Genomic DNA, 25,981 nt, shown 5'->3' on the forward strand with positions numbered 1-25,981 from the left:
ACGCGTGGAGATGCACTGAACCAGCGTTCTGTTCCATGGAAAGCTTGCCCCCTAATTGTCGATCCAGGCCCGGAATTGCCGACATGAAGGAGGGTCCGGCATTTCCGCTTCCTCGGAAGACGTTCTGATTGCTTTCGAGTCCTCCCAGGCTGCTAGGTTACCCCATGGGGTAGACCCGCCCTGCCTAGGGCCCTGGTCATTCCCCTGCCCATTAATGGGGCAAAGGTTTCAGCTATATTTCCCCCACGCCTCGTTGCATGTCCGGCATCATCAACTGCAGCACACCCAGGACTTGGTCAGCAGCAGAGTTCATAATTGAGTGCCAGTATGTCCACCGACCAAAAGTCGGAGTCGAGCCATCTCGAGGTGGTGGACCAGCAGGTCCGTCGACCAGACACTGGAACACTGGAGATCCACGACCCGGCTAGCCAGCATGGCCGTTCGACATGGCAGGCACTCCGAGCGAATCCTATCGTGGTCCTCTTCTGTCTGTATGGAAATATCGGCGCGTTGATGTACGGGTTCGATAACCTGGTTCTGTCGCTGGCACTGTCCATGACTGCTTTTGAGTGAGTGTTCCCCAGTGTAGCATAGGTAAGAATCTATACAGTCGCTTACGGTATGACTTTACAGACAAAAATTTGGCACGCTCACGAACGGCTCATATGTGATCCCCGCATACTGGCAGTCCCTGTGGAACGCCCTTTCTCAAGTCGCGACGATGCTCGGATCAACAGCTGCGGGTCCCATCCAGGACAGATTCGGACGTCGAGCAGCCTTCCTCGTCGCGGCATGTTTATCTGCCGCTGGCATTGCAGTCGTGTATACGGCGTCGACACCGGGCGCGTTTCTCGCGGGGAAGATTGTCAATGGCTTGTCGTTGGGTCTGGCTCTGACCACGGGGCAAACTTATATTTCGGAGATTACATCGCTTGAGGTGCGAGGTATTGCTCTTTCGGGGTATACCTTTTGCATGGTATGTTTCCGCCGAGTAGATCAGCAAGATACAGTGATGTTGACAATGGATATCGTAGAATCTGGGATATCTGATCGCCGCATCTGTGGCGCTTCCTCGCATGGCAATGTCCACTGATACTGCATACAAGGTACATCACCCATATGCCTCATCTAACCTCATAAACTGACAAGTCAGGTGCTCTTTGCCTCCGGCTGGGTCTGGCCCGGTGTCATCCTCCTCTTCCTCCCATTCATACCCGAATCCCCATACTTTTGCGTCATGAAAGGGCAACGCGAAAAGGCCGGCCGCATGCTATCCCGACTAGGCAACCCAGCGTCGGAGTCACCGCTCATTCTGGCAGACATAGTCCGCACACACGAAGAAGAGCAACAACGCAATGAAGCAGCCAAGGAGGCCAGCTTCCTGGAATGCTTCAAGGGAGTCAACTGGCGCCGCACGCGGATCATCCTCTACTGCAATGCTCTGTCGCAGGTGATTGGGTCCAGCTTCATGACTAACGGGCCGTACTTTCTCGTACAAGCGGGCATGTCCTCTGCTAAGACGGGAATGATGACGGAAATAGGTATTGCCTTTGGAATTGCCAGTTCATTGATTACGGGGTACGTGATGACAGTGTGTGGGCGACGGGCGTTGGTCATGTTCGGCATTGGGCTCTCGACGACGCTGTTCACGGTTATGGGAATTGCAGGGTGTTTTCCACGCTCGAGTCCGGCGTTATGGTTTGCCATCCCCTTTGCCTCTCTCCAGGTGGATACTAACGTAAGTATAGGGTGGTCGGCATCTTCCTCGAACTCTCCTGGTGGGTCTACGGTCCCGCCATCGGCCCAGCAATGGCCATTGCAGGTGAAGTGTCATCAGTGCGACTGCGCGCCAAGTCACTAGCCATCGGGTTCACATTTAACTATTTCTTCTCGACGGTGTGGAACGTGGCGATGCCGTACCTATATAACAGTGACGAGGCGGATCTAGGGGGATTGATCGGGTGGATCTTTGCGGGCATGGGAGCTGTCACAATGTTGATTTTGTTCTTTGAACTGCCTGAGACGAAGGGGAGGAGCTTTGAGGAGCTGGATGAGATGTTTGCGGCGAGGGTGCCGACGAGGCAGTTTAGGCGGTATCAATGTGAGGTTGGGTTGGGGTATGCGAGGAAGGTGGTGCATGATGGGGAGGATTAGTAGTGATGTATAGGCAGGACTAGCTCGAATTAGTATGTTGTTTTTTTCACTGTGTATGTTTGGTATGTTTGTTCATTATCATCGGCTGCGGCGTGGATGTCTACAGTTGATGCTGGACTGGAAAATAGCAGTTCTCGTGGCGCACAGAAACGGATGACCCTGTGATTTGTTAGTAAAGGTAGTTAGGTTTGCTACGGCTTGTTAGTTTGACGGCCAACGGTCTATTCTGCTCATCTACTTGGCACGTCACAAATCGAAAATAAATTTATATAGGTACAGGCGCGTTGGGCAATGAATCACCAGGTAAAGCTCTCCTCAATATAATCCAACTGGGTACGGCCCTGGCGCTGTCGACAAGCCCGGCGGACATCATCGCTCAGGCCACCATTGCCACAGACCATCACGCCCATGGCCCCGATCTGATTGTCAATATCCATCTGGACGAGCGTGCCCACATCTGGCCGGCCCGGGAACATCTGCACGGTCGCGCTGGGGCTCCTGATCTCACGGGGGTTTCTCGGGCGCGTTACGAACAGCTGGATCCGCAGCACGTCGCGCCGGCCTTCCATGCCGAGTATCGTGGTCATCCACGGTCGGATCCAGTCCAGGTGCTCTGGGGACTGAATGACCCATACGAGAGTGACACGTCGGGCAGCGACGGTGCCATCGCTGTATCCTTGCACCAAATGGCGGATGAATGGCAGGCAGTGTGTGATGCCCACTCCACCGGCAAAGAGGAGAACAGTGCCGTACGAGTCAAGCGAGTGGAGGTTGCCATAGGGTCCCTCGACAAAAGCAGTGACCGGCATGGCTGCCGTGGAGATATCCGTCGTAGTTGACCGCGGCGAAGTGCTGATCGTGTCCGGGGGCAAGCGGGTGCGGGCGTAAGCAAATGCTTCCGTAAACATCTTGTCTGTAAATCCGGTCCGACGTCGCACGAGCAGGGAAACCGTATTGACCTTGCGAGACTCCAGCCCAGGGTGGCCGTGGTCATTGCCCATCTCCACCTCGGCCATCTTCTCGCTGTACGACCCCAGCAAGGTCTGGCCGGTTTCGCCCCAGGCGATGGAGAAGGGGTGCGAGGTCCAGGCTCCGAGTTTCGGGATGTAGACGAAGCAGTACTGGCCCGGCGAGAAGGTCCAGGGACGAGCGAGTTGCAGAGTGACGCGGACGGCATCGCCAGGCAGCGCCTCCAGATAGGCGGTTGTGCGGCGACCAAAGCCATAGTTGCGGTAGATCAGAATCAGCAACCGCGCAAGTCGCTGAGCCGCAGTTAGCCGATGTTTCTAATTTCGGACCAAGTATCTGCTGCAAGGGGGACTCACTTCAAACGCCCAGAAGGCTATGGCGGCATAAAGATAGTAACGGCAGGAGTAACGGTAGACATGATGCCAGAGAAATCCCACAGCCACACAGGCCAGCCCAATGTGAAGGTGGAGGAAAGTCTCGTAGAAGGCATGTCGGATGGGAGAAGGGGATTGAACCAGGATGGCGAGCATCGCCACCATCCCCTATAGGGCAAGTTATCAGCTATTGCCTTCTAATAGGAGACGTGGGGACGTACCATGAGACCATTGAACATGAAGGGTTTCGACAAGGTGCCGAGTGCGGTTGACCATCCATCTGCTCAACATTAGCCTTTAGAACCTAGGAAGCTGGAATAGACCTACAGGTTTGCACTTTGGGCACACCCCAGGCAATGACATGGGCCAGCCCCTCCAACACAACAATGCGGCCCAACCACCGGTGCAGCAGATTCCAGGTGTCGTACGAGACGCGCAGAAGCGGGATCAGGGGGTTGTTGCGGCCAGCCATGACCAGTAGGGGGAACAGATTGGCGGTGGCCATGTAACCAGTTCGGTTACGAATAAGCTCCGCAACAGTTGATTCCTTCGATCCATAAGGCACAGTGTTGGTGCACAGCACAATATTCATGACAACGATGACGGTCAGGAGCAGGGTATGGAAGCGGCTGGGCAGGGTGCCCATGTTGACGGCGCGGGAGAGCTGCCATTCCTGGTTATGGCGAGAGCGCAGCAGCGGCGCATCCAAAAGGTGTCTCTTCAACCAGGCCACATGGAAATTGGGAACGCGATGGTAGGTCTGGCGGTGGTCGGTAAAACTGGCGAGGCGACGCAGGTGGGCAGAGAGACGGCCGGAGGACTGCCAGGCGAAGACAACCACAATCATACAGGCCAACACCCAGAGATTGGCATAGCAGAGGGTGTCATTGAGCATGGAATACCACAAGTCGGAGTCCATGGTGGATCGGTGTTAGGGTCACAATGAATGGGAAGAGAAATGAAAGGACGAATCCCAGCGTGTAGAGAACGAAAAGATGCAAAGTAAAAAGTCAACTGAGTGGACCAGCCACAATGGCATAAAGAGAACAATTACCCTAGCTGGAGGCAAGAAGAGAAGGAGAAAAACAAATGAAGGACTGCAAACAGAGATAAAAATAAAGTTAGCGATCGAAAGAATGGAGAAGAGAAAGAATGGACGCAAGGATAGCCGGGATGGAGAACGAGCGGATCTCGCCGGTCAAATACTATCTACTAAGTAAAGAACTACATGGAGGCGCAAACGGATCGGCGGAGATGACAGGGTGGTCGGGATGCCATCAGAGCGCCAGATAAAGCAGATGACCGACCCTGTCAGCGGGGGTGGTGCAGAGTAGTGAAAGCCTTTACTGAATTCTGAATCTTCATGATAGGCTGGGGGGGAGGGCATGCAAGGGGTGGAGAGAGTGCCGAGACGAGTCAGTGGCGGGCAGTCGACAGCTCTACTGCCTCATCAACTCGAGACGCGCAAGAAGAGTGGCTACCGAGGCCCAAGCCAGCCGGTGATCCCTCGTCCAATCAATCGGGCGAAGAAAGCGACCGGCGCCTGGCTTAACGGTCTTGGTTTCACGATCAAATTGGCTGGGGGTGAGGCGTGGGTCACGGGTAGGGCTGGTTGCCTCTGTCTATTCTTGTTCTGGGTGACAAATAATCTCGTAATAATCCCCTCAACCGAGAGCAGTCCAAGGGAGTCGAAAATTGAATAGAAATTCGGGGTTAATAATACCTAGTATAGGGTTTATTAGCAATGCAATGGCTGCCTGTGCGGAACAGAAATGCGCGCTAATCAGCTTTGTTAGCTGATTAGGGTCCAACAGGGATGAGTCTAATCGACGATCCCAGTCAGCGCCAACTTAAACAAACCACACCTGAAGATTTCTGCATCTTTGTCTTCTCTTCGTCGAAACATAACCCCCTCTCACCTTGGCGGCTATGAGTATAGCCAGCTGACAGCTTGGCAGGACTCCAAGCGGCAACGGAATCCAAATGTCTTGGAGTGCTGAAACCACCAGGAATGCTTGTCTGCCAGTGAAAGCCGTGGGTGGACCCCAGCGGGGGAATGTCCCACTGGCCCATTGTCGGCTGCCCCTGACAGCCACCACGCCATATAGATGGGTTTCCACCCTTCAATTTATTTACGACGGAACCTCTATTTTTCTTACTCGTCGTGGGCAGTTCGTCCGACCGCTCGTTGCTAAGAAAAGCGTCTCATAAGACGTGATGGAGCCCGAAACCAACGCCAGTCGCCCGACCGTGAGAACTGGACCCCGTCGAGAACCACATTCCCCACGCGTTGGAGAATCTTCTGTCTTACTAAAGTCATGGCCAACTGAATCAAATAACATCTGAAGAATCTCCTCGTTGGTTTCCTCACTCTGTCTTCGTCACAGACAAATGTGTTTCTGATGAGAGCGTCCATCCTCTGGGTCTCACAGGGGAGAGGGCTGGCAACAACACCATAGCTGCTTGAGACCAGGAACGTACTAACTTCGAAACGTGCGGACTGAGTTGGCTGTCTGCAGGGGCCGATACGAAGCAAAACTCCATTGGGTTGGGTCTATGGCCATGCTCTAAGCACAGGTGCAAGTTACAGGAGGCGCCATCGCGACCAACTCCATCCCGGTGGCTGTTCGGTTACAGCGGAAAACCTGCTACAGTGGGATTTGTGTATGGATACAACTGCGAGTCATGAGACATGCCTGCGCCGAGATCCACATGTGAATGTTGGGATGACAACGACAGAAGTCATGGTCTTGCCTCAGACTTGTGAAAACGCGTTCTTCTCCGTTGGCGCTATCTGCACATTGCCCCCGACACTCTGTTGACTGCTGTTGGCTTGGTCGAATCCGGCAATGTTCATCTAAGACATGGGAGGTTACAGATGCCTCGCCGGATTCTATGCCAACGGATATTCGTGGGTGAATAAGCCATCTACATGATAACTGTCGCACTGTCGACAAGCAGCAGTACTATCATCGACGCTGGCATGGTTGTCCTATGTGGGTGAGGCCCTGCCGATAGATGTTTGGCCACTCCCGGGATATAGTTGATGCCTGAGCAGAAATGGGGTCAAATATAGGTCCCAAGGACCAAGCGAGCTCAACATACCATATAGCAGTGAAGTTGCAGCCTGGATAGACTAGTAGAATAGTTCATCACATCATCCTACTGCACTCAGCTTCCTAGTCGTTCAATTTTGAGACATCCAAACGCTTCTGAACGAATCCCGGAGAATGCTGCCAGTATATTCCGAAATGAATGCCTTGTATTGCAGGCAAGAAACAGGATGAGTCATGCCTGAGGAACCGGGTGTAAACGCCAAGCCTCCAAATGGGCCCATGCGGACAATATAGACCAATCAATGTGGACGTCAACCGCGGATTGTCGGTGTTTCCACCGAATCAGAACGACTCTCACTTCCTGGAGGGGAGAGAAACAAGGATGTATGACTGTTCAATAAGATGACTACAGACGAAATAAATCCTCCAACACATGCTCCTATCCCATCATGACGAAGGCATCGCTTCTACCCACCCATAAACCGTGAAACCCCCGGTCCTACAACATGACCACTACGCGACCGCTTGGACCGCCAGTCGATCTGACCCCCGCCCAATGGCCATCGCCAACCGTCCTCCGCGGGCGATACATCCGGCTCGAGAAGCTCCAACCCAAACATGCCCACGACCTCTGGGACCTAATCGGCGGAGACGACCCGGCACTCGCCTGGCTATGGGACTACATGCTAGACGGACCCTTCCCCGAGCGCTCAGCTTTCGAGCAATCCATCACCTCCCGATCCGAATCTACCGATCCGTTCTACTTCGCCGTGATCGACGAGCGTGCCTCCAGCCCCAGCTACGGCAAAGCCATCGGATTCCTCTCGCTCATGCGAATCACTCCCGCACATTGGACCGTGGAGATCGGGAGTGTCATGTTCTCCCCGGTGCTGCAACGCACTGCGGCTGCCACTGAGACGATCTGTCTGCTAGCGCGGTATGCCTTTGAGGAGCTGCACTATCGCCGTGTGGAGTGGAAATGCAATGCGCTGAATGCCACGTCCCAGAAGGCGGCCCGGCGGTTGGGGTTCGTCTATGAGGGTACGTTCCGGCAGCATATGGTGATTAAGGGTCGAAGTCGGGATACCGCTTGGTTTGCGATGGTGCGCGATGACTGGGAGGAGGGGGCTAAGGAAGCGCTGGAGCAGTGGCTGGAGAAGGAGAATTTTGATGAAGATGGTCTGCAGAGGAGAGGACTCCAGGATGTTCGGGAAGCAGTGAAGAGATCGAGGTCTGTACAGTAATAGAACTTGGTGCCAAGATTGGCTAGAGCGATATCATTGATATGAAGACTTGTGTAGTGGTCAGTCTAACCTGCATCTCAGATAGAATCAATTCCCAATATATTCAGTTGTAGGTATATATTAGTATATAACGATGAGCATTCAAGGTGGTAATTTGATTCTGTGTTTCCCGTTCTATACTAGACGCACTGTACTCCATTCCGCAGAATCGAAAAGGTCACAGTCACGCTTGAAATCCTTGCTACTTTTATAACCTATTCCCACTCTTTTGAACTCATCCCTTTTCTCCGCTTTCTTCAACACAAGCCACCAGACCCTAGAACTCCGACCTAGCGCAGTGAAACCATCCACATCTATTACACGATCTATAATCGTTCCAACTTCCAGACAGTAGATATTACTTGCCACTATCCCGCCTAGGTCTTGTCGATCCACTATGCCCTGAGCCCAAGTCTCGCTGTCTTCTTCACCCATTCTATCTGTCTGCTCCATGCGCTCGTCACACAGAACTTCATAGATATCTGTACCCCACCCTCGTACAAGTGATGTCTGGCCTTGATGGACGCGGGTTGTTCGTCCCCATTCGCCAGTGTACTCGCCTTGGTGCTTGCTAAAGGGCTTATCCAAGATGACCATCTCGACGGGGACAAGCTTACCTCTCAAGTCAATAAATCCCGAGGAAACCGGGCCGAAAATATTCACACTTGTGCATGAGCACTCGGCTTGCACGATATCCAATGCGGGGAGAAAGTCGTAGTATGAGAAGCGAGTGAAGTAACTGATGCCTCCATCAATCGAGGCCCAGGACCACGTCGGGGCCCTCCAGGGGTCAGGTCGCACATGAAGTCCAGATCCGGTTACGTGCCAGAGGAGATCTGTGACCAATGTGTCTGACCACAACCCTGCGAGATACTCCCTATCTCCGTCTGACATACGAGCTGCTAGTCCAGATAAGGCACTTAGCTTGTCCGAGGGCTTGGTCATTTGGCGGAAGGAATAGTGGGAGACAATTTGGTGCCAGTCTGACTGGTTGATGCCGACGTGATGGAATCTGCACTCGCCACATTGGCAATAGAAGGTGTCGCCAAGCCGTAAGACAATCTCCGTGCCTGTGTAATGGAGAACTCGACTGGGAAGAAGCGTTTCCTGTAGTGTCCAAGCGCGCCGCGAGAGTGGTGTTCGGCTTAGAAGAAAGCTAGGATCGTCACGCTGGCCGTTCGGCTTTTCTCGACAGATGTATGTGTCGCCGTCCCAATCAACAGTGACTTCTCGAAGTTGTTGAATGTGAGAAGTTCCCAGGAACCCTTCAGAGCAATCCTCAGCAGTATCTGCTGCAATCACTACATGTGCGCTGGAGTAGATTTGGTCCATTTCTGAGCTTTGCTCATACCAGTCAGCTCCTATTGCGTCGTCCTGGATAATGCATAGCGCATCAACCCAAAGATACTTTATTCCAAGACGCCAACAGACCTCAACTGCGTCTTGCACTGTCTAAGGAGAAATATCAGTCTCTTAATCTTGAAAGGTCCGGTCGAAAATCTGAGCAAAACTAACCTTTGGCATATGCTCCTTATCAATATGATTATAGTGTTTTTTTAAGGTGTCTTTGGTGGTCTTCAGATTGGCTTGGGTAGGACCCCAGCAATAGCTCAAAGCACAGTACGGGAATATCTCTTCTGGCCGGTCCACGAGAACTGGGGTTGAGGCGCGATCTCCTACATTTATCAAGCGTCTAGGCATGAAACTAGACAGTGTCAGGTCATCATTAACTAGAGGTAAGCTGTTTAGAATCCACTGAAACGAGCTTTCGCTTGCTGTGTCAAACACTGAGGCGGCTTGGTGATCGTCTATTTCCTTTTTCTTGCTTTCTTTTAGATGCCATCATTATTTGCTAGTTCCAGTATTGGCGAATGGCGTTACTTACCAGAAAAGGCTTCGGCCCATAATGTGGACTCTATCCAGGAGGTTGTCTGAGTATTTCTGATAAGAAGGGAAAAACCACCGGTATTTGGATAGATTCCTACCACCAGAGTGTTTTCATGCGTCTCGAATGATGGGTAATAGCCTTGGAGACACTGATAAACCAAACTGCAATATTGGCAACGCTTTCCGCCCTTTGACTTTAGAAGAAAACGACTCGTGGGGTGTTCTCTGGCCTTAACGGGATCCAGTGGATTTGAGAGGACCTTGCGTCTGACAAGCCCGCAAATAGTGCAATTGACGGCCCATTCATGGACAGCTTCCCAAAGCGTCGAAAACAGCTCTTCAGCCACCCAACTGCCCAACTCTCTCGAATGAGGGAAGTGGTGATGGAAGTGACGCGGTACATATTCCCATAAGAAATTGTAGTCCTTCCTAAGATATGTTGACGTATTTCCATCAGCAAGGTCATACCGCACCTGGAGTAATCGCTCGATTATGCCCTTCCAGCGCGGGAAATCGGCTGGATCTTCGAGTACAAAGATGCATCTTGAATCAGGGCTGTCTTGGCGATTGGTGGGTTCCAACGACTCCTTGGACTTTTCTTTTCGCCCATTTATCTTTGGGGAAGCCCCGGGAATATATTTGAGCAGGGAATGGGCTTTCCGAGCCATAGCTGTTTCTGGAGGCCCATAAGTAAGATAAGTGGAGGAGTAGCTTAAGAGTGGATATATTACTGTATAGTTCTGCATTAAACTGAACTGTGGGCGGATGCAGAAGAAGTATCGTGATAGAGTTATGTGTGGGGATGTGAGAGAGATAGTAAGAGTGGCAGTGCAAGGGATCGTCACTTGTCACAACGTGGCTGAGCTGCGATCTGGGATAGCATGTGACTTCAATACGATTGCAATCATTGCTTCGTGGTAAAGTGCGAAATCTTCCATTTTCACTTAGGGCGAGGAAAGAAGTAAGGCCTTTATCTTTCGACTGATGTTAATATGGTATTTCAAACAGGGCTATGCGAAAGACATCGAGGAGAGGGGATTTGGGAAGGCAGTAAAGACGAGTAAAGCTGGACAGACAACGAAAGCAAACAGATCAGGTGATTGGTCGGTCCAAATCTGGGGTAAAATATTTTATGGTTCGCATCGCATATTCATATCTTCATATTTTGACAGGTACATTTATATACTTCCTTCAACCTTTGCCACCGCGCTCATCAAGTCTTGTACTCCCTTCTTCGCACCCTCCGCCGGCTCCTCATACGGTGTCCGGGGCTTCAGCTTCTCCTCTGCCCCCTCAATACCTGCCGCGCGAGCCGAGAAGATTGCAGCTGCGTACTTGGTGGCAGCAATTCCACTCTTGCAGGGGCTCTCTGCCAGCGCTGCCTGGCGCTGCAGCTCAACTGCCTCCTGAATCTTACCAGCGACATAAAGGTCATAGATCTTCGACGCCGTCTTGGGGAACACATTGGCAAAAGCAGCAATGCACCCAGCAGAGCCCGCAGCCAGACCACCGATCAAGAAATCTGACTGACCACCATAGATCGCGAACTCCTCCTTGGAGAAGGTGGCCGCCAGCCTGGTAATCTTGCCCACCGACCCACAGGTCAACTTGACACCCACCACGTTCGAGACCCCATTACCGCTCGATGCCGTCGACTCGCGCACGATGGCGGTGATGGTCTCCGAGTCCAGATCCACCCCGTTACAGACACCCGGGAAGTTGTACACCACGACGGGCAGGGGACTCTTGCGTGCGACATCAGCAAAGAAGCGCTTCACGACAGCCGGGGTCGTGGCTTTGCCAAAGTAAGCGGGAGGCAGGACGAGGATGTAGTTTGCGCCCGCGGCGGCGGCGTCTTCGGCCAATTCGAGCACTTGCTTGGTGGAGTGAGCACCACAGCCGGCCATGAGGGGGTAGTCGGGGCCAACGGCGGCACGGGCCGTGGCGATGAGTTGGGCGCGTTCTTCGCGGGTGAGGAGGAAAGCTTCGGAGTTGGTACCGAGGATGACGAGGCCGGCCAGGCCGGTCGTGGAGAGGTACTGGTAGTATTTCTTCTGGGCATCGAGGTCGAGGGTGTCGGTGCTATGGTCGAAGAAGGTCACAGCGGGGCACCAGACGCCGGCTTTGGGGATGCGAGGTTGAGGGGTGACGGTGACGGAGGAGCCCATGATGATGTTGAGGTCCTATCAATTCTAAGTGGTGTGTATAGGAAATAAGGGTATCAATTGAGTGAGTATTCTGTCAATGACGTGCTGGTGGGAAGCTGATTATATACTTGAAGGCTGCGGGGACGGAAAAGAATCCGGTCGGGATGTCTTCCCGAACACTTATCAGCGGGCAATCAGTCCGAATGCTGTTTGACACTCAACGATATCGGAGTGGGTGCGGGGGTTACAACTGAGGGGTTGATGAGGCGGTTATTTGGATTTAAACATGGTTAGTATATGCGCCGGACTCCACTGAGTTGCGTTGTAGTGGCTGCAACGGTGGTGGCAACTACTGTTAAATATATAGCCTGAGAACAGTGGTACTTGCACCCACCACATTCACATTTTCCAAATACTAGAGCATGATCAACGTTGAACCTAAATACCAGATAGCATGATCTAACCTCCATCTACTAAACACCGTATACTCAAAATAGAAAGAAGCAATGCAGAAATGGCCCCCAACTGCAAGGGTCCAACATCAGCCACAGCAGCGCCTCAGCCTAGTCTTAGCGCCGTCATCCTGCTGCACCGCAGCTCTCCTCAAATGTCCTCATCTTACGAAGTCACTTTCAAGCACGCGATAGACACTCACATTGAACGATAGTAACCGAAACCCATGGCTCCTATCATGATCCCCTAGATATTTTCCGTCTGTCGCCAGAGACACCAAACCCTAGCTCACCAATCCTGGCGAAAGCCAGGATACGAGACATCAGCCGGCCATGGCTCACGACTGGACAATTCCCAGCGCCCCGAGTTCCACCGCACTCCTGGCAGTAACCTCAGTATTTACCGTGACTTCTCTATCTGCCGTGACGCTTCGATTCTACGCGCGAAGACTAGCGCGACTGGACCTACTCGCAGATGACTGGCTAGCGCTTGCTGCACTGGTAAGTAAGCCCAGCACTGCCCAATAGCCAACTAGCTATGTTGCATCAAAGTACTAGTATCTAACATCCTAAACAGATATTCACACTGGTATACAACAGTACTCTACTAGCAGGAACATCCCGCGACATCATCGCAAACCACACCAAACCGACAGCTCAAACTGAAGTCGCAGCAAGAAAATATCAACTCGCCCTTCAAGTCATCGAGATCATCGCCCTCGGCCTGACCAAGCTGAGTTTCTTCACTCTGTGGAAACGCGTCTTCAGTACCCATCCTGTTCATCGACTATGTACTTTCCTCATTGGTGCCGTGGCGGTATGGATGGTCGCATTCATCCTCGCGACGACCCTCCAGTGCGGGGGGCATGTTTCTCGTATTTGGTCATCGATAGAGGATGTTAATAACAGTAACACCTGCGCAAGCGCAAACAGGGGTATTCTACTAACGGTGTATACAATCACCGATCTCATCACAAACATACTAATCACAATCATTCCTATCTTCGTTATTGCTGGGTTGAATATGCGGATAGGGAAAAAGATAGGGATGATATGTCTTTACGTTGTGGGGGTTTAGTATGTCCTGTCTCTCCCTTCTCATACTAGGTTCCTTTTCCAGGTGTGTGTACTAATGAAAGTGATGGATAGTGTAACTGCCATTTCTATCGCAAGGACATATTTCACTATCATCGTGTCATACAACAGCAGTGAGGAAGAGAGCAGATTATCCTTTATGCATGAGTTCAGTTTACTAGCTCTGTGGGCTGTGGTGGAGGTAAATGTGGGGATCTTAGCTGCGTGCGTTACGGTTGTAACGCGGGGTGTGAGAGAGGTCTACGCTGGTGAGTATATTATTTCAGTCTTGGAAGGGTATAATGTGCTGATAATGACTACAAGATAAACGGAAAAAGAAGTTCCATATGTTATCCGGGGTGGCGTTGAAGGGGGATCATGGCGGTGTGGGTAATGAAGGAGGCACAAGGATTTCAAATGAGAGTGATGGTATAGAATGAGGAGGTCAGTTGGACCTGTGGGTGGTGTATACTACGATAGTTGATACTATATACCCTTTCCGATATACCAGGCAATAGATGGTTGCCCATTTTGACCTTTTTTTTTTTTATTTTCTACATCTCTTATATTTAAAAGCTCATGCAGGCAAATGTCGCTCCATAACCCGTAATGCTGCGCAAGCCATGCGTCGTCACCAGCCAAACTGTAATGATGCACCCGAAATTTCATAGTTCGTCGTTAAATGTAGGTTGAAACCCCAATCAGTGCTAGACTTGTCAGCAGGGTCCTCATTAAGGTCCATTCTAATGACAGAACATACCGTGATGTCCTCCCACTTCTCCCATCCGCGTCCACGCACAGCAGCCAAGTCTTCTGCTGTGACATTCTTCCCGGTTGTAAAGTATCCAGCATTGATCTTCGCATCGATTTCGACGCGCGAATCCTGAGGGATCATCTCGTCTGGGATCGGAATTCGCTCTAGGATCTTTATCCCCGACTCGACGATGGCGTCGTGCTTCATGTTGGACATGGATAGCATGCGGTCGATCTTTTTAATGCCGAGCCAGTGCAAGATGTCTGGCATCAGCGCTTGGAAGCGCATCTAGATTCAAAGTTAGTCTGAGGTTCTATTTTGAGGTTTGGTATAAACAGCTTACATCTCTAACACCGGCAATGTTCTCCGTCCGCGTAAAGTACTTGTCGGCAGTATCGCCGCCGCGCTTGCGGGCATTGTAGACCAAGTACTTGATCACCTCACCCAAGGCCCGACCTTCCTTTCGGAAGTAGATGACCACTCCACTGCCTCCACTCTGGGCTTCGCGAATCGCCTCCCGAATACCAAATGCAAGGTACGGTCGGCATGTGCAAATATCCGATTGGAAGACATCACTGCCGTTGCATTCGTCGTGAATACGCAATGCTAGTTTCACATTCTCGTCGGACACCCGCTCCGGTGGCCCAAAGATATACACCGTCAGACCTCCAATGGGAGGGAGGAAGATCTTCAGATCGGGCCGGGTGATCAGCTCGGGATAACTTCCGCCCGTATGCTCAAATAGTGTCCGTCGCAGCGTCCCCTCATCAACTCCGAACCGCTCTGCAACACCAGGCAGATACCAGACCGGTTCGACGGCGACTTTGGTAACGCGCACTTCACCAGAGGAGTCAACCACAATGGAACCGTCCACATCAAGTTTCCCCTCCTTCACCGCGTCGGCGATCTCCGCAAAGTTCATGTTCGCGCGGGTCACCGCCATTGTGGGGCGGATATCCCAGCCCTTGCTTAGCTCGTCCCGGAACTGGTTAACAATGTCATGTCCCCATGGGTCCATAGACACAATCTTGGTCTTGTCGGCCCAGGCAGGCTGCCATGGGAAGTTGAATGTAGGTTGACTGTTGCTGAGGTCAGGACGGAAGTTCGGTTCCAAATCACCGGCGGCAATGGCGAGGGCGTTGTAGATGCTGTAACTGCCACCATGTGCGCCCATAGCATTCCGCCGCTTGAGTAATGCGGAGCTACGGGAGACAACGACGGGGCCGCGGGATTTAGCATCTGGGGCGCCCCATTCGAGCGGGATGGGGTCGATGCCACTTTGGCCGGGGTAGGTGGTCAACTAGCTCACAGGGTAAGTATTCTTGCCCACCCCAGTCGGACACTGCTCCACAAACTTACCACAATATGCGTACTGTAACGAGAGTTGGAGTGAGTCGGCGAGGTTGGGGTAGTCGGTGACTGGGCTGTCGCCTCGTCGGACGTGGGCTTGATGGAGGTATCGGTCTCCAACATGGTGCTGGATGACGATGCGGGGAAGGAATAGGCTGTGAAGAAACAGGGGAGATGGGATGAAGAGGATGAAGAAGGGAAGAGGGAAGAGCGAGATGAAATGAGGAGAGGAGGGGACAAGAAAACAGGGCGACGATGGGTGTCGCTGCATGCCAGCTGCATGTGACTTTGGGCCCGAATCTCAATCTTACGGCCTCATCTCTCCCTCATTCTCCGCACTGCCTCCTTATCGTTCACGCCCCCTGGGCCTGGCCTTATCTATCCCCGGTTTGGGTCAGGCGTAGACTGAACCATGGTTGTCTGGTCTATCATACCGGTTGTCTTTGCTAATTAAAACGAGATCATAATGGAACAACAGCCAGATCGGCGGTTATTTTGTTTTGCAATCCGACTCGCGGTCAAGTTGCGGATGCACGATGACGCCGAGGGCGATGCGGATGATCGACCCCTCATTCCGGTCCGGTTGGAGTTCCGCGGGGAAGCGCGGCGAAAATGCTACAAGGGAGCTGAGGTACTAGCTACTTCGGCCATCATCTCCAATGAATGAGCGACCGATTCCATGGCTACGGGTTCTCCTTCCATGCTTAGCCGATTTGTGGCATCGTTGGGACACCGAATCACGAGACTCCCCCGGGTCACATGGCCCTCCCCTGTCCGGCTGCCGGTAAGGAACTATGTCATGGTTGGCTGGAAATGATGAACCCGAAACCACCAAAACACCCATAGGTTGAGCAAGCAACTGGTATCTATTAATCTGACTTTCATTTGAACACAAAGAAATCCTCATAACTCTTCATAAGCAATCCACATTGCACCATAGTCATATCTTATTCCAATCTCTTCCAATCAACCCGGTTGAGCAGCCGCCATCGGACAGCGGCGTCGCGTCGAGGGTTTGTCGGACACGCTCTACCGGAAGCCGAGTTGGGCACGGGAGCTCTTGATCGTCTTCTTGATAATGTCTTCCACCTCGTCCCAGTCCTTGGTGTCAATCCGCTGGATGTTAGTGTTGAAGTATCGCTGAATCTGGTTGAGCATCTCCCACTCTTCCCGGTTGGACACAAAAGAGATGGATACACCCACGCGGCCGAAACGTCCCGTACGGCCGATACGGTGCAGGTAGGTCTGGAAGTCGGCCTGTCGTTGACGGGCGCCGGGTTGGTGCAGCTCAGGGATATCCTATCCACAAAATATGCATCATTAGCAATTGAAACTCATGATCATCATGTAAAGGACACGGCTTACGTAGTTGATAACCATGGACACAGTGGAGACATCGATACCACGGGCAAGCACATTGGTCGTAATCAAGACCTTCGCGTGTCCGGCACGGAATTGGTCAATGACTGCGTCACGCTGCGATCCTTCAATGCCACCGGTCAGGGAGGCCACGGTGTGACCCTCGGCAACCATGCGCTTTTCGATCTCCTGGGCGGAGGCACGGGTCTAATCCTGCGTTAGAGTAACTGCAATGCCGTAGAGGATGTGTACAAACCTTGACGAAAATGATGGACGAGCCGACGGTGAGCAGACCGTAGAGGTTGACAAGGGTCTGGTACTTGTCCTCGTCATTCGAGCAGTCCAGGTACAGCTGCTTAATACCCTCGACCGTCAACTCCTCATGCTGGAGGGTGATCTCGTTGGCCTGGGGGGCGAACTTGGACGCATATTCGTGCACGTGAGCAGGGAAGGTAGCCGAAAAGAGCACGACCTGAATATCTCTAGGCAAGAGACTGAATAGACGTTAGCACGCGTGGCGCGAAAAGTGAACATAGAGCAACCTACGCCTTCACACGGATACATTGGTCACCCAGACCCTGCTGGTCGAGCATGTTGTCGGCCTCATCCAGAACAAGCACGCGGAGCTTGTTCGCAACCATGATGCGCCTCTTAATCATGTCCATCACAGTACCAGGGGTACCCACAACGACGGAGCACTCCATCTTGGCGGGACGAGCGCCAGTATCTGCCGGCACGGCGGTACCAATAACGAGCCCATCAAGGAACTGGCCCATCACTTGGATGACACCAACAATCTGACGAGCCAGCTCTCGTGTGGGGGCCAAAATCAACGCCTGGGGGGTCTTTTGCAACTGCTCCGACGAGAGGTCCAAGCGACTGAGGATGTTCAGGACGAAGGCCGCAGTCTTTCCAGTACCGGACTGGGACTGACCGACCAGATTCTTCGCGGGGTTGCCAAGTAGCAGCGGGAGGGCCCTCTCTTGGATCTTGGAGGGTTTCCGGAAGTTCATTGCCGACAATCCCTGGAGGATGCGGGGGTCCCTGATTTCACAACGGGTTAGCACCGTATTTTAGCAGTATAACAACCGAAATTGACGGATGCACGCACAGGCCGAGATCTTCAAAGTTCTTCACGGAGAAAAGGGGGTTGTTCGGGTCGGCCTGGAGATCGCTGAGCTTGACTTCAACGGTGTAGTCAGGCTCATGAAGGTCGGAGCCACCCTGTTGGGCGGCGGCGCCATCGGTCTGAGGAATATCTTCGGTCTGTTCGGGAGCTTCTGCAAGAAATGATCGCATAAGTCAGGGTCCAGCAGGGTCTGGTAAGAGAGTGACACGGAAGTGAAACGAGCGGTGGCATAGAAGTAGACTAGTATCGTACCGGCAGGAGCAGATTCCTCGGGCTTGGTGATGCGGTCCGCAAGAGAACCGGCAGCGGGTTCTTCAGACGCCATCCTGATGATGTATAGAAGAACTGTGAAGGACGTATAGATAAGGGGTTAGGGAAGATGTTTCGGATGCAAGTTGTTGTTCGTGTTTCCCAGACGGAGGGGAGATGGCGGGGTAATCAACAGCGCGCTGAAACAGGAATCAACCGCTCAACACAGCAAATGAAGCGCACACGAGAAAAGAATGACACGTTCTCCACAGTGCCCAGTTAGATGATGGAGGAGGAAGGGCGATTGATCGTTCAACACCCAGGTAAAGCAGCAATGGCTAAGGGAAGCTCCATCACCATGACGGTCGAAAAACCAACGCGGCTGACCGCCTTGAATCGACACTAGGCCTGTTTGGGCCAGCAGCCGAGTCGCTGCAGTCTAACCATATCGGGAGGCGGTAAGGGTGGAGGGATACCACTTACGATACCATACGGTTGCCAGCCCAAATGGGGATGACGTAGGGAGCCTCCGGCCGGGCAATGGAGGCTCAACGTGGCCTGACAGGCAACCAGAGGCTGTCCTGTATGGTCATCTTCCCCGCTTCCTCATCGCTCTCCAGCCATTCCAGCCGCGCCTGGCAACGATTCCTGGTTCCCCGATCCCCCCCTACCCACCATCCGGTTGTACGGACTACGGAGCACACACGGTCGCCAACGGCTGTTCCGCACGTGGAAGGTAAGTTAGGCTGCTCCATTCGCTCTGCTGGTTGGACTCGCGACTCGCTAGGCCGACGCATTTTTGAGTCTTCCATGTCGCATCTCCGCCTGTCTCCCTGCGGCGTGACCTCCGACAAGCTGACCATCTATCAGAATGGCTACCCCGGATGTCGCCCCTCACTTTGGGGCGGAGTTGAAGGTATGACATAACTCTGTCGCATCAACCCCAGATTCCAGCTAATCGAGGACCTTGGCAGGATTCGTTTAAACCGGTCAACAATTGGGTAGGCACTTACTTCCCTCTTCCCGCCTCCTTATCCCTTCCAGCTGAATACCCCGGATGATCGCCGAAATCTTTTTCACCGAGAACTAAGAGAATGCTTGCTAGGTGTCGAATGGTATCGGATGGCTGGATGAGATACAACAGTTTTACCGCGAGCGCAGCGCAATCGAGAAGGAGTATGCGGCAAAGTTAACGGCGCTATGCAAGAAGTACTACGACCGCAAAGCCAAGAAAATCAGCAGTTTGAGTGTCGGAGACACCCCTAGCATGACCCCGGGCTCCCTCGAAAGTGCCTCACTTACCACGTGGTCGACACAATTGAGCGCCGTGGAATCGCATGCCACTGAACGGGATCACTTCGGTAACGACCTGCTTGTACATGTCGCAGAGCCGCTCAAACAAGCTGCGAACCAGTACGAAGAGCTCAGGAAGTGTCATGTTGATTTCCATGCCAAGCTCGAGAAGGAGAGGGACTCCTCGTACAGTGACCTGAAGAAGGCGAAGGGTAAATATGATGGCGCGTGCCAGGAAGTGGAGGCAAGGCGGAAGAAGATGGAATCTTCGTTCGACCACAGTAAGCCTAAGGCCCAGGCAGCGTACCAACAGCAGATATTGGAGATGAACAACGTTAAGGTCGGTTACTACGATGATGCCAAAGACTATTGCTGACGGCATTGCAGAACACATATCTCATCAGCATTAATGTGACAAACAAGATGAAAGAGCGATTCTACCACGAATATGTGCCGGAGCTGCTTGATGTAGGTGTGCTTTGACTGGTTGGATCCAATCTGCTAATATCCCGGGTAGGGCCTGCAAGACCTCAACGAAACACGTGTAACGAAGCTGAACTCGCTCTGGACATTGGCCGCACAGCTCGAGAAGAATTACCTGTCGAAGAGTATGGACCACATGGCAAACCTCATCAACGAGATTCCGCGCAACGTTCCACACCTAGACTCGCTCATGTTCCTGCGCCACAATGTCACACAATCACAGGAGCCGGCCAACATGACCTTCGAGCCAAGCCCAATCTGGCACGACGACGACGCTCTCATCACCGACGAGGCGGCCAAGGTCTTTTTGCGCAACCTCCTCAGCAAGAGCAAGACACAGGTGCGAGAGCTTAGAGTCGAGGCGGATACGAAGCGACGCGAGGTGGAAACCGCCAGACGGGTCCGGGAGAGCATCCGACAGGGCACGGACAAGCGCAACGAGGTAGAAGTTGTCCGATCTATATTCTTCCAGCAGGAGTCCCTGCATGAAGTTGACCGCAGGCGCCTGACTGCCGAGGTGGAAACCTCTACCATCATGTCGGCGGTGGGCGATCTCTCGCTCGGAGCGCGCAACCACAATTTCAAGTCGCAGACGTTCAAGATCCCGACCAACTGCGACCTGTGTGGAGAAAGGATATGGGGATTATCCGCCAAGGGCTTCGACTGCCGGGACTGCGGATACACCTGTCATAGTAAATGTGAAATGAAGGTACCGGCTGAGTGCCCGGGTGAGCAGACCAAGGAGGAAAAGAAGAAGCTGAAAGTGGAGCGACAAGAACAAGCCAACGCCACCCCAGCACCACTTGATCTAGAACCAACTACGAGCTCATCCACTGCGCCATCACTTACCCGCAAAGACACGATGAACTCGCTGAGCTCCGGCTACGCCGTCAGCGCCAACCGATCTATGTCGAATGCCGCACAGTCTCCCACCACGACCGCAAGTGAGCTTCCCACACCCGTCGCAGAGACCAAACCCGCTCCAGCACGGAAGAACCGCATTCTGGCACCGCCTCCGGCACAATACATCAGCGGTCCGCCAGCGAACGACGCGGCGCCGGCGCTGAGCTCCAGGACTAACGAGCAGCACGGCAAGATGCTGTATGCGTACCAAGCGGGCGGAGCTGACGAGGTGACTGTTCAAGAAGGGGACGATATCGTCATCCTGGAGCCAGATGGTACGCCATTTCCCACCTTCTACCCTGACAACACTAACCAATACATTATAGATGGATCCGGCTGGATGCGCGTGCGGTCCGGCGGCGAAGAAGGACTCGTCCCTGCTTCCTATGTGGAAGCTGGGCCCGCACCTTCACCCGTGCCGTCTGCCAGCCCCGGCTTCACGGCTGACCGGCCGGGCTCAACGTACTCGAACTCCTCGGCCTCGCTGACAGGCGGCGGCGGCGCCGGGGGCAACAAACGGGTCGGGCCAGCTGTGGCACCGCGCCGGGGCGCCAAGAAGCTCCAGTATGTGGAAGCGCTGTATGACTACGACGCGCGCAGCGACATGGAATGGAGTATGGTGGAAGGCGACCGGTTCGTGCTGGTGAACCGGGATGGCGGAGATGGGTGGGCGGATGTTGAGCGGGGCGGGGTGACGAAGAGCGTACCGGCGAACTACATCCAGGAGGTGTGATGATATTACCACGACCTGCAGGGGGTGAGGCAGGCTGCACCTTTCACATACGTTGTTTTGATTTGGTTGTTATTGTTACATTGCATCGGGAAGCCTGGGAGCTGGTTTGTCTGTAGTTTTTGCTTGTTTTGGTTTTGGCCGTTGTTGTTGCTTTTGGCTACTGTCTATATCCCCCGGCATATTCCTAGGTGATAGTAGGTAGATGAGAGGCGAGAAGTGCACAGTGCAGCACAGCTAGCAGGGGGTGGTAAGTGGATGGATGGTGATATTTGTACATAGGGTTGTTGAAGTGCCGCGTTGTGAATATGGCATGACAGTGTTATCTACTCATTTCCTTCTCTATCCACGAGGTGTGTGGTGATAGTATCCTTTGCAATGCACTGTATGGCCTCACATGAGCAGACACCACATATTGTGGACCAAAGAAACGGGCAAACAAAAAAGACGATTGCATTGATCCAAAGGTCAGGTTAGCTGTTAGTCACAGTACAACGCACTGGGCAGTCTGGGAGGCTTTGAAACTGAGGAGGAGGCAAAAAGAAAGCAGGTAAGAAGGAAGAGGGAACAAGGCTCTATTTCTGATAAAAAAAAAAGGGTTTTATCAAAACCCAGGAAACACCCAAATAGGGATTCCGAGATTCCGATCGGAAAGAGGATCTACAGCCAAAGCTACTTTACAGTGCTAGACTAATTTGTAGACTGCTACTACTAACTGAAAGTCCTCCAGCCAGCCGCGGGTGGAAAAGAAAAATTTTCATGATTTAGCCGGGGATGGATGGATGGATGGGTGACCGAGTGACAGACCAGACGTGCAGGAAAGAGAGAAGCTCGGACGGCGAGAGGGAAAGACAGCTTGCAGCTGCAGGCAGCTGGAAGGATCCTGCAGCCAAAAAACCGCCAAACCGTGATCCGCGCAGCCAATAGCGAGGGAAGAATAATCACGCAGTTGGCTCGTGCGAGAGTTAGCGAGTTGCGACTAATCTTGATGGAAGTAAGCTCAGCTTGTTGCTCAGCCACCTCCAGATTAGTTAACCACCTCCTACTAGTTGTGGGTGGCTGGTGTGTGTGTGTGTGTGTGTGTGTGTGTGTGTGGTTTCGGAGGATAAGAGAGTTGTAGCTTGTGTCATATGCTGTGATCCCGAGGTAAAGACCAGTAAAGTAGTAACTAGTAGGTACTAGTAGTAGTAGTCTGAAGGTAACTATGTAGTGTTGTCTTCCTTCCGGGGTATTGTTGTCCTGCAGGTTATGAGGCAACTGACTAGGGTTTCTTCCTGTTCAGTCCCAAGTCCCTGAACTTTCAGGCAGCAGCAATTTTGGCGATAACAAAAGACAAGAAAAAAAATAATAAATGAGTCTAGCCGAGCATGAAAGAAAAAAAAAAAAAAAAGAAAGGCAGAAAATTGAGACGGAGCCAGAAGGTGGCACTGGCGAGCAAAAAAATGGTATTTTTTGTATGCGGGAATTTGCTGGACCATCCATTAGGGAGTAGAAGACTAGCACCGATGGGGCAGCTCGTCGGGAAGACTTGATGGGAAAATGCCGCATTCTTTTCCTGGTTTATTTTTCCATCATTACTTACTACTATACTACTACTACTCTACTACTAACTTACTCTATAGTATAGTAGGATTCTGCTGATATCATACGGTGGAGGCCCGTCGGAGCGAAAAGTACTGCTCCCTCCCTCCCTACTACTACTATGACTACTACTACTTACTACTAACTAACTACTTGGTACTTACTACTTACTACTACCACCATTACCACTGTATTCTAGATTTTCTTCCTCTCTCTCTCTCTCTCTCTCTCTCTCTTCCCTTCCCCATCTCCACTTTGATCCTCTCCTGATTCTCTTGCTAATCGAAACCCGGGGATCCTCATCCTTTTTGCCCTCCCGAATCTTCTAAAATCCCTCATGGCTATACCTCTTTCTACCTACCACAACCACCACTAACTAATCTCCCAACCGAGATGAAGTGACATCCCCATCCATGCAGTCGATCCGTGGCTGTGCCAGCTCCCCTTCTCTTTTCCCCGTCTTGTGTCTAGCTAGCCTAGCTACACTCCTTCCCTACGTAGCTGTTTACCCTCTTTTCCATCGCACCGTGATTATTTCCATTCCCAATTAATTTTTTCTTCCTTCCCTTCCCTATCACCACCTCCACCCACTTCTACGTATAAATCCTCCCTTCCCTCCCATCTACTTACCACCACCATCATGCCCATCTGCTCCTCTTCCACACTCCCTCCCTATCTCACTCCCCTCACCATTCAATCGTTAATCCAAAGGAATGCTTATCGACGGCGAAAAGTGGGCGTGTGAAGCTTGTGTCCGCGGCCACCGTGTGACCACCTGCAAACACAATGGTATTCTCATCTCTTTCTTCTTCTCCAAATTGTGCTGCTCTCAAAACTATACTAAGCGTGATACATAAATAAAGACCGACCCCTAATTCGCATCAACCGCAAAGGTCGTCCCTTTGCGACCTGCTCCATCTGCAACTGCACCCCCTGCGAAAGCCCCGAAGAGCACGCCAAGCTCAAACGTGAGACCGATCATCATCATCCTTCTTCATCCTCAAAAGTACACGTTCACCATACTTCTACACACCTCATTTCACCCATCATGAATGGCTTCTGGTGCAGTTCAGGCTGATATAGTGGCTTCTAGCGAGCTGCTGGCCGATCCCCGCGACTCTCCGCCTCTCCGTCCACCTTTCTCCCCATTGCCCCGAGGCCGTCCGTTTCCCCTAGTACCAGCGCGACGAGTCCCAATTCATCACTTCCGGCTGCTGCTAGCGCGTACGCTGCAGTGTCAGCTGCGGCGAATCTCCCAGGGAGTACGACAGCAACCGCAGCGGGATATCTCTCCCCACCACCCATCGCATCTCTCCCACCGTCATTCTGCTCCATGGCCGCCACCACTGACAGCATGTCCATGTCCATGGTGAATCCCCTGATCGTGGATGCGCATCGCATGTACAGCGACCTGGCGGTATCCTTTGCAGACAGCAATGCCATCTACGCGCTGGAGGACATGGGATTAGATGACGTCAGTGCAACCATGCTCGCTGCGGATCCCGTCTTCCAGGGGAACGACTGGGACTGGTTACATGATGATCACCACGATGGTGGTGTGCTCTAACATTTGTGGATCCTCTTGGGTCTGCAGATTATTCACTACAAAGTATTACTCTGTGGATTCGAGAGGGTCGTTTGGGTAGGGCGGTGGGAGGCCTGGGGTCCGAAAATGATGGGGTCGTATATGATGTTATGAGAAACGAATTGTACTGAGAAAATGGTATGGACCAGTCGGGATCAACAGGACCTATCTACTTACCTACTTTACTTGACTGGTTCAGCTAGAGGAAGATTGCATTGCATTGCATTGCATGTATGTGCATGTATATAGCGTGGGCAGGCCGAATTGATTTACTGCATAGGATTCATAAATCCCGAGGTATTACTTACTTTGTTATCTCAAATTGCTTTCTCTGAAAGTAAATTTAATCAGGTTATTGTCAGCCAGCACGTGAAAATGAAACAAGGGAAACATCGTTAAATATGAGTGGGGCTGTCACAACCGAGAGGTCCACTGATTAAGCTAACCATCTTATTAGTTACATTTCATTCCTGTTTTCTGGAGAGGAAACAAGAAATAAAAATAAAAATAAACAGAAAGTTAATCAAAAACGATTAATCAGTGGTCTCAAAATCTTCATATATAAGGATAATACCCATTTCATACATTATCATGTACTGAATAGTAGGACTTTTCAATGGGTAGTAGTCTAACAATTGTGGCCTACTTCTAGTTAGTCCGTCCGGTCAGTACGGAGGAGTCTTAGTCCGTAAGTAAGTAGTTAGCAAGTCGTTCTCAACAACTGAACTGAATCTTCAACCGCGGTACACCGATAAAAAAAGAGAATTTTCTTCTTGAAAAGCAACCGGTGAGGAAGTAAGCAATAAGATCCAATCACAGGGAATACGAGGAAGTATACATCGTAGATTGAGAATTCCTTGAAGATTTTGAATGAGCTAATAGACTCAGAAACGCTTAGTACATACTCTATGCATAGAGTGGGCAGGGCAGGATCTGTATATAGTATCTTGACGATGCTATCAGTGTTATCTTATACAAGTTAGATTGCCTACAATCAACCACTACAACTAATTTGATCGATGTGTCGCGCACGATATCAGACCTACAGTTCAAAGAGCCCATTTCTCAACCGAGGAAGTGAAAGAATAAGAAAATAAATTCTATATATAAGAATAGGTAGATACACAACAGAGAATGGAACGGGCCTAGACTTCATTCCAAGTTTGCGC

General features: G+C 51.9%; 10 protein-coding genes across 10 annotated transcripts; 5 read left to right on the forward strand and 5 right to left on the reverse strand.

The window, feature by feature from the left end:
- Positions 1–327: 327 nt before the first annotated feature.
- Positions 328–2,154, forward strand: AtWU_10809 (maltose permease Mal61; the record flags this gene model as incomplete). The annotated part of the gene is made up of 5 exons (XM_035505912.1): positions 328–569; positions 634–976; positions 1,035–1,106; positions 1,154–1,698; positions 1,749–2,154. 5 exons carry the CDS (start codon positions 328–330, stop codon positions 2,152–2,154), a joined length of 1,608 nt encoding a protein of 535 aa, XP_035361805.1.
- Positions 2,155–2,450: 296 nt separating this feature from the next.
- AtWU_10810 (ferric reductase family protein) lies at positions 2,451–4,416 on the reverse strand (the record flags this gene model as incomplete). The annotated part of the gene is made up of 4 exons (XM_035505913.1): positions 2,451–3,416; positions 3,480–3,665; positions 3,719–3,777; positions 3,825–4,416. The coding sequence occupies 4 exons, from the start codon at positions 4,414–4,416 to the stop codon at positions 2,451–2,453; spliced, it is 1,803 nt and encodes a 600-aa protein (XP_035361806.1).
- A 2,643-nt stretch (positions 4,417–7,059) lies between these two features.
- Positions 7,060–7,797, forward strand: AtWU_10811 (GNAT family N-acetyltransferase; the record flags this gene model as incomplete). The annotated part of the gene is made up of 1 exon (XM_035505914.1): positions 7,060–7,797. One exon carries the CDS (start codon positions 7,060–7,062, stop codon positions 7,795–7,797), a length of 738 nt encoding a protein of 245 aa, XP_035361807.1.
- A 174-nt stretch (positions 7,798–7,971) lies between these two features.
- On the reverse strand, positions 7,972–9,168 carry AtWU_10812 (HET-domain-containing protein; the record flags this gene model as incomplete). Its single annotated transcript, XM_035505915.1, has 1 exon — positions 7,972–9,168. One exon carries the CDS (start codon positions 9,166–9,168, stop codon positions 7,972–7,974), a length of 1,197 nt encoding a protein of 398 aa, XP_035361808.1.
- A 1,733-nt stretch (positions 9,169–10,901) lies between these two features.
- Positions 10,902–11,891, reverse strand: AtWU_10813 (dihydrodipicolinate synthase family protein; the record flags this gene model as incomplete). Its single annotated transcript, XM_035505916.1, has 1 exon — positions 10,902–11,891. The coding sequence occupies one exon, from the start codon at positions 11,889–11,891 to the stop codon at positions 10,902–10,904; it is 990 nt and encodes a 329-aa protein (XP_035361809.1).
- A 764-nt stretch (positions 11,892–12,655) lies between these two features.
- AtWU_10814 (GMC oxidoreductase family protein) lies at positions 12,656–13,269 on the forward strand (the record flags this gene model as incomplete). The annotated part of the gene is made up of 3 exons (XM_035505917.1): positions 12,656–12,823; positions 12,900–13,139; positions 13,216–13,269. 3 exons carry the CDS (start codon positions 12,656–12,658, stop codon positions 13,267–13,269), a joined length of 462 nt encoding a protein of 153 aa, XP_035361810.1.
- Positions 13,270–14,097: 828 nt separating this feature from the next.
- Positions 14,098–15,623, reverse strand: AtWU_10815 (putative GTP cyclohydrolase II; the record flags this gene model as incomplete). Its single annotated transcript, XM_035505918.1, has 4 exons — positions 14,098–14,103; positions 14,157–14,438; positions 14,494–15,450; positions 15,510–15,623. 4 exons carry the CDS (start codon positions 15,621–15,623, stop codon positions 14,098–14,100), a joined length of 1,359 nt encoding a protein of 452 aa, XP_035361811.1.
- A 906-nt stretch (positions 15,624–16,529) lies between these two features.
- On the reverse strand, positions 16,530–18,313 carry dbp5 (ATP-dependent RNA helicase DBP5; the record flags this gene model as incomplete). Its single annotated transcript, XM_035505919.1, has 6 exons — positions 16,530–16,799; positions 16,866–17,066; positions 17,116–17,353; positions 17,406–17,903; positions 17,971–18,139; positions 18,241–18,313. 6 exons carry the CDS (start codon positions 18,311–18,313, stop codon positions 16,530–16,532), a joined length of 1,449 nt encoding a protein of 482 aa, XP_035361812.1.
- A 795-nt stretch (positions 18,314–19,108) lies between these two features.
- On the forward strand, positions 19,109–21,649 carry AtWU_10817 (putative actin polymerization protein Bzz1; the record flags this gene model as incomplete). Its single annotated transcript, XM_035505920.1, has 6 exons — positions 19,109–19,153; positions 19,212–19,238; positions 19,343–19,870; positions 19,918–19,998; positions 20,048–21,191; positions 21,243–21,649. 6 exons carry the CDS (start codon positions 19,109–19,111, stop codon positions 21,647–21,649), a joined length of 2,232 nt encoding a protein of 743 aa, XP_035361813.1.
- Positions 21,650–23,940: 2,291 nt separating this feature from the next.
- Positions 23,941–24,794, forward strand: AtWU_10818 (putative Cu-dependent DNA-binding protein; the record flags this gene model as incomplete). Its single annotated transcript, XM_035505921.1, has 3 exons — positions 23,941–24,016; positions 24,091–24,233; positions 24,321–24,794. 3 exons carry the CDS (start codon positions 23,941–23,943, stop codon positions 24,792–24,794), a joined length of 693 nt encoding a protein of 230 aa, XP_035361814.1.
- Between the last annotated feature and the right edge of the window lie 1,187 nt (positions 24,795–25,981).

Source organism: Aspergillus tubingensis (genome assembly GCF_013340325.1).
Source record: "Aspergillus tubingensis WU-2223L DNA, scaffold_14, whole genome shotgun sequence".
NCBI lineage: Eukaryota > Fungi > Ascomycota > Eurotiomycetes > Eurotiales > Aspergillaceae > Aspergillus > Aspergillus tubingensis.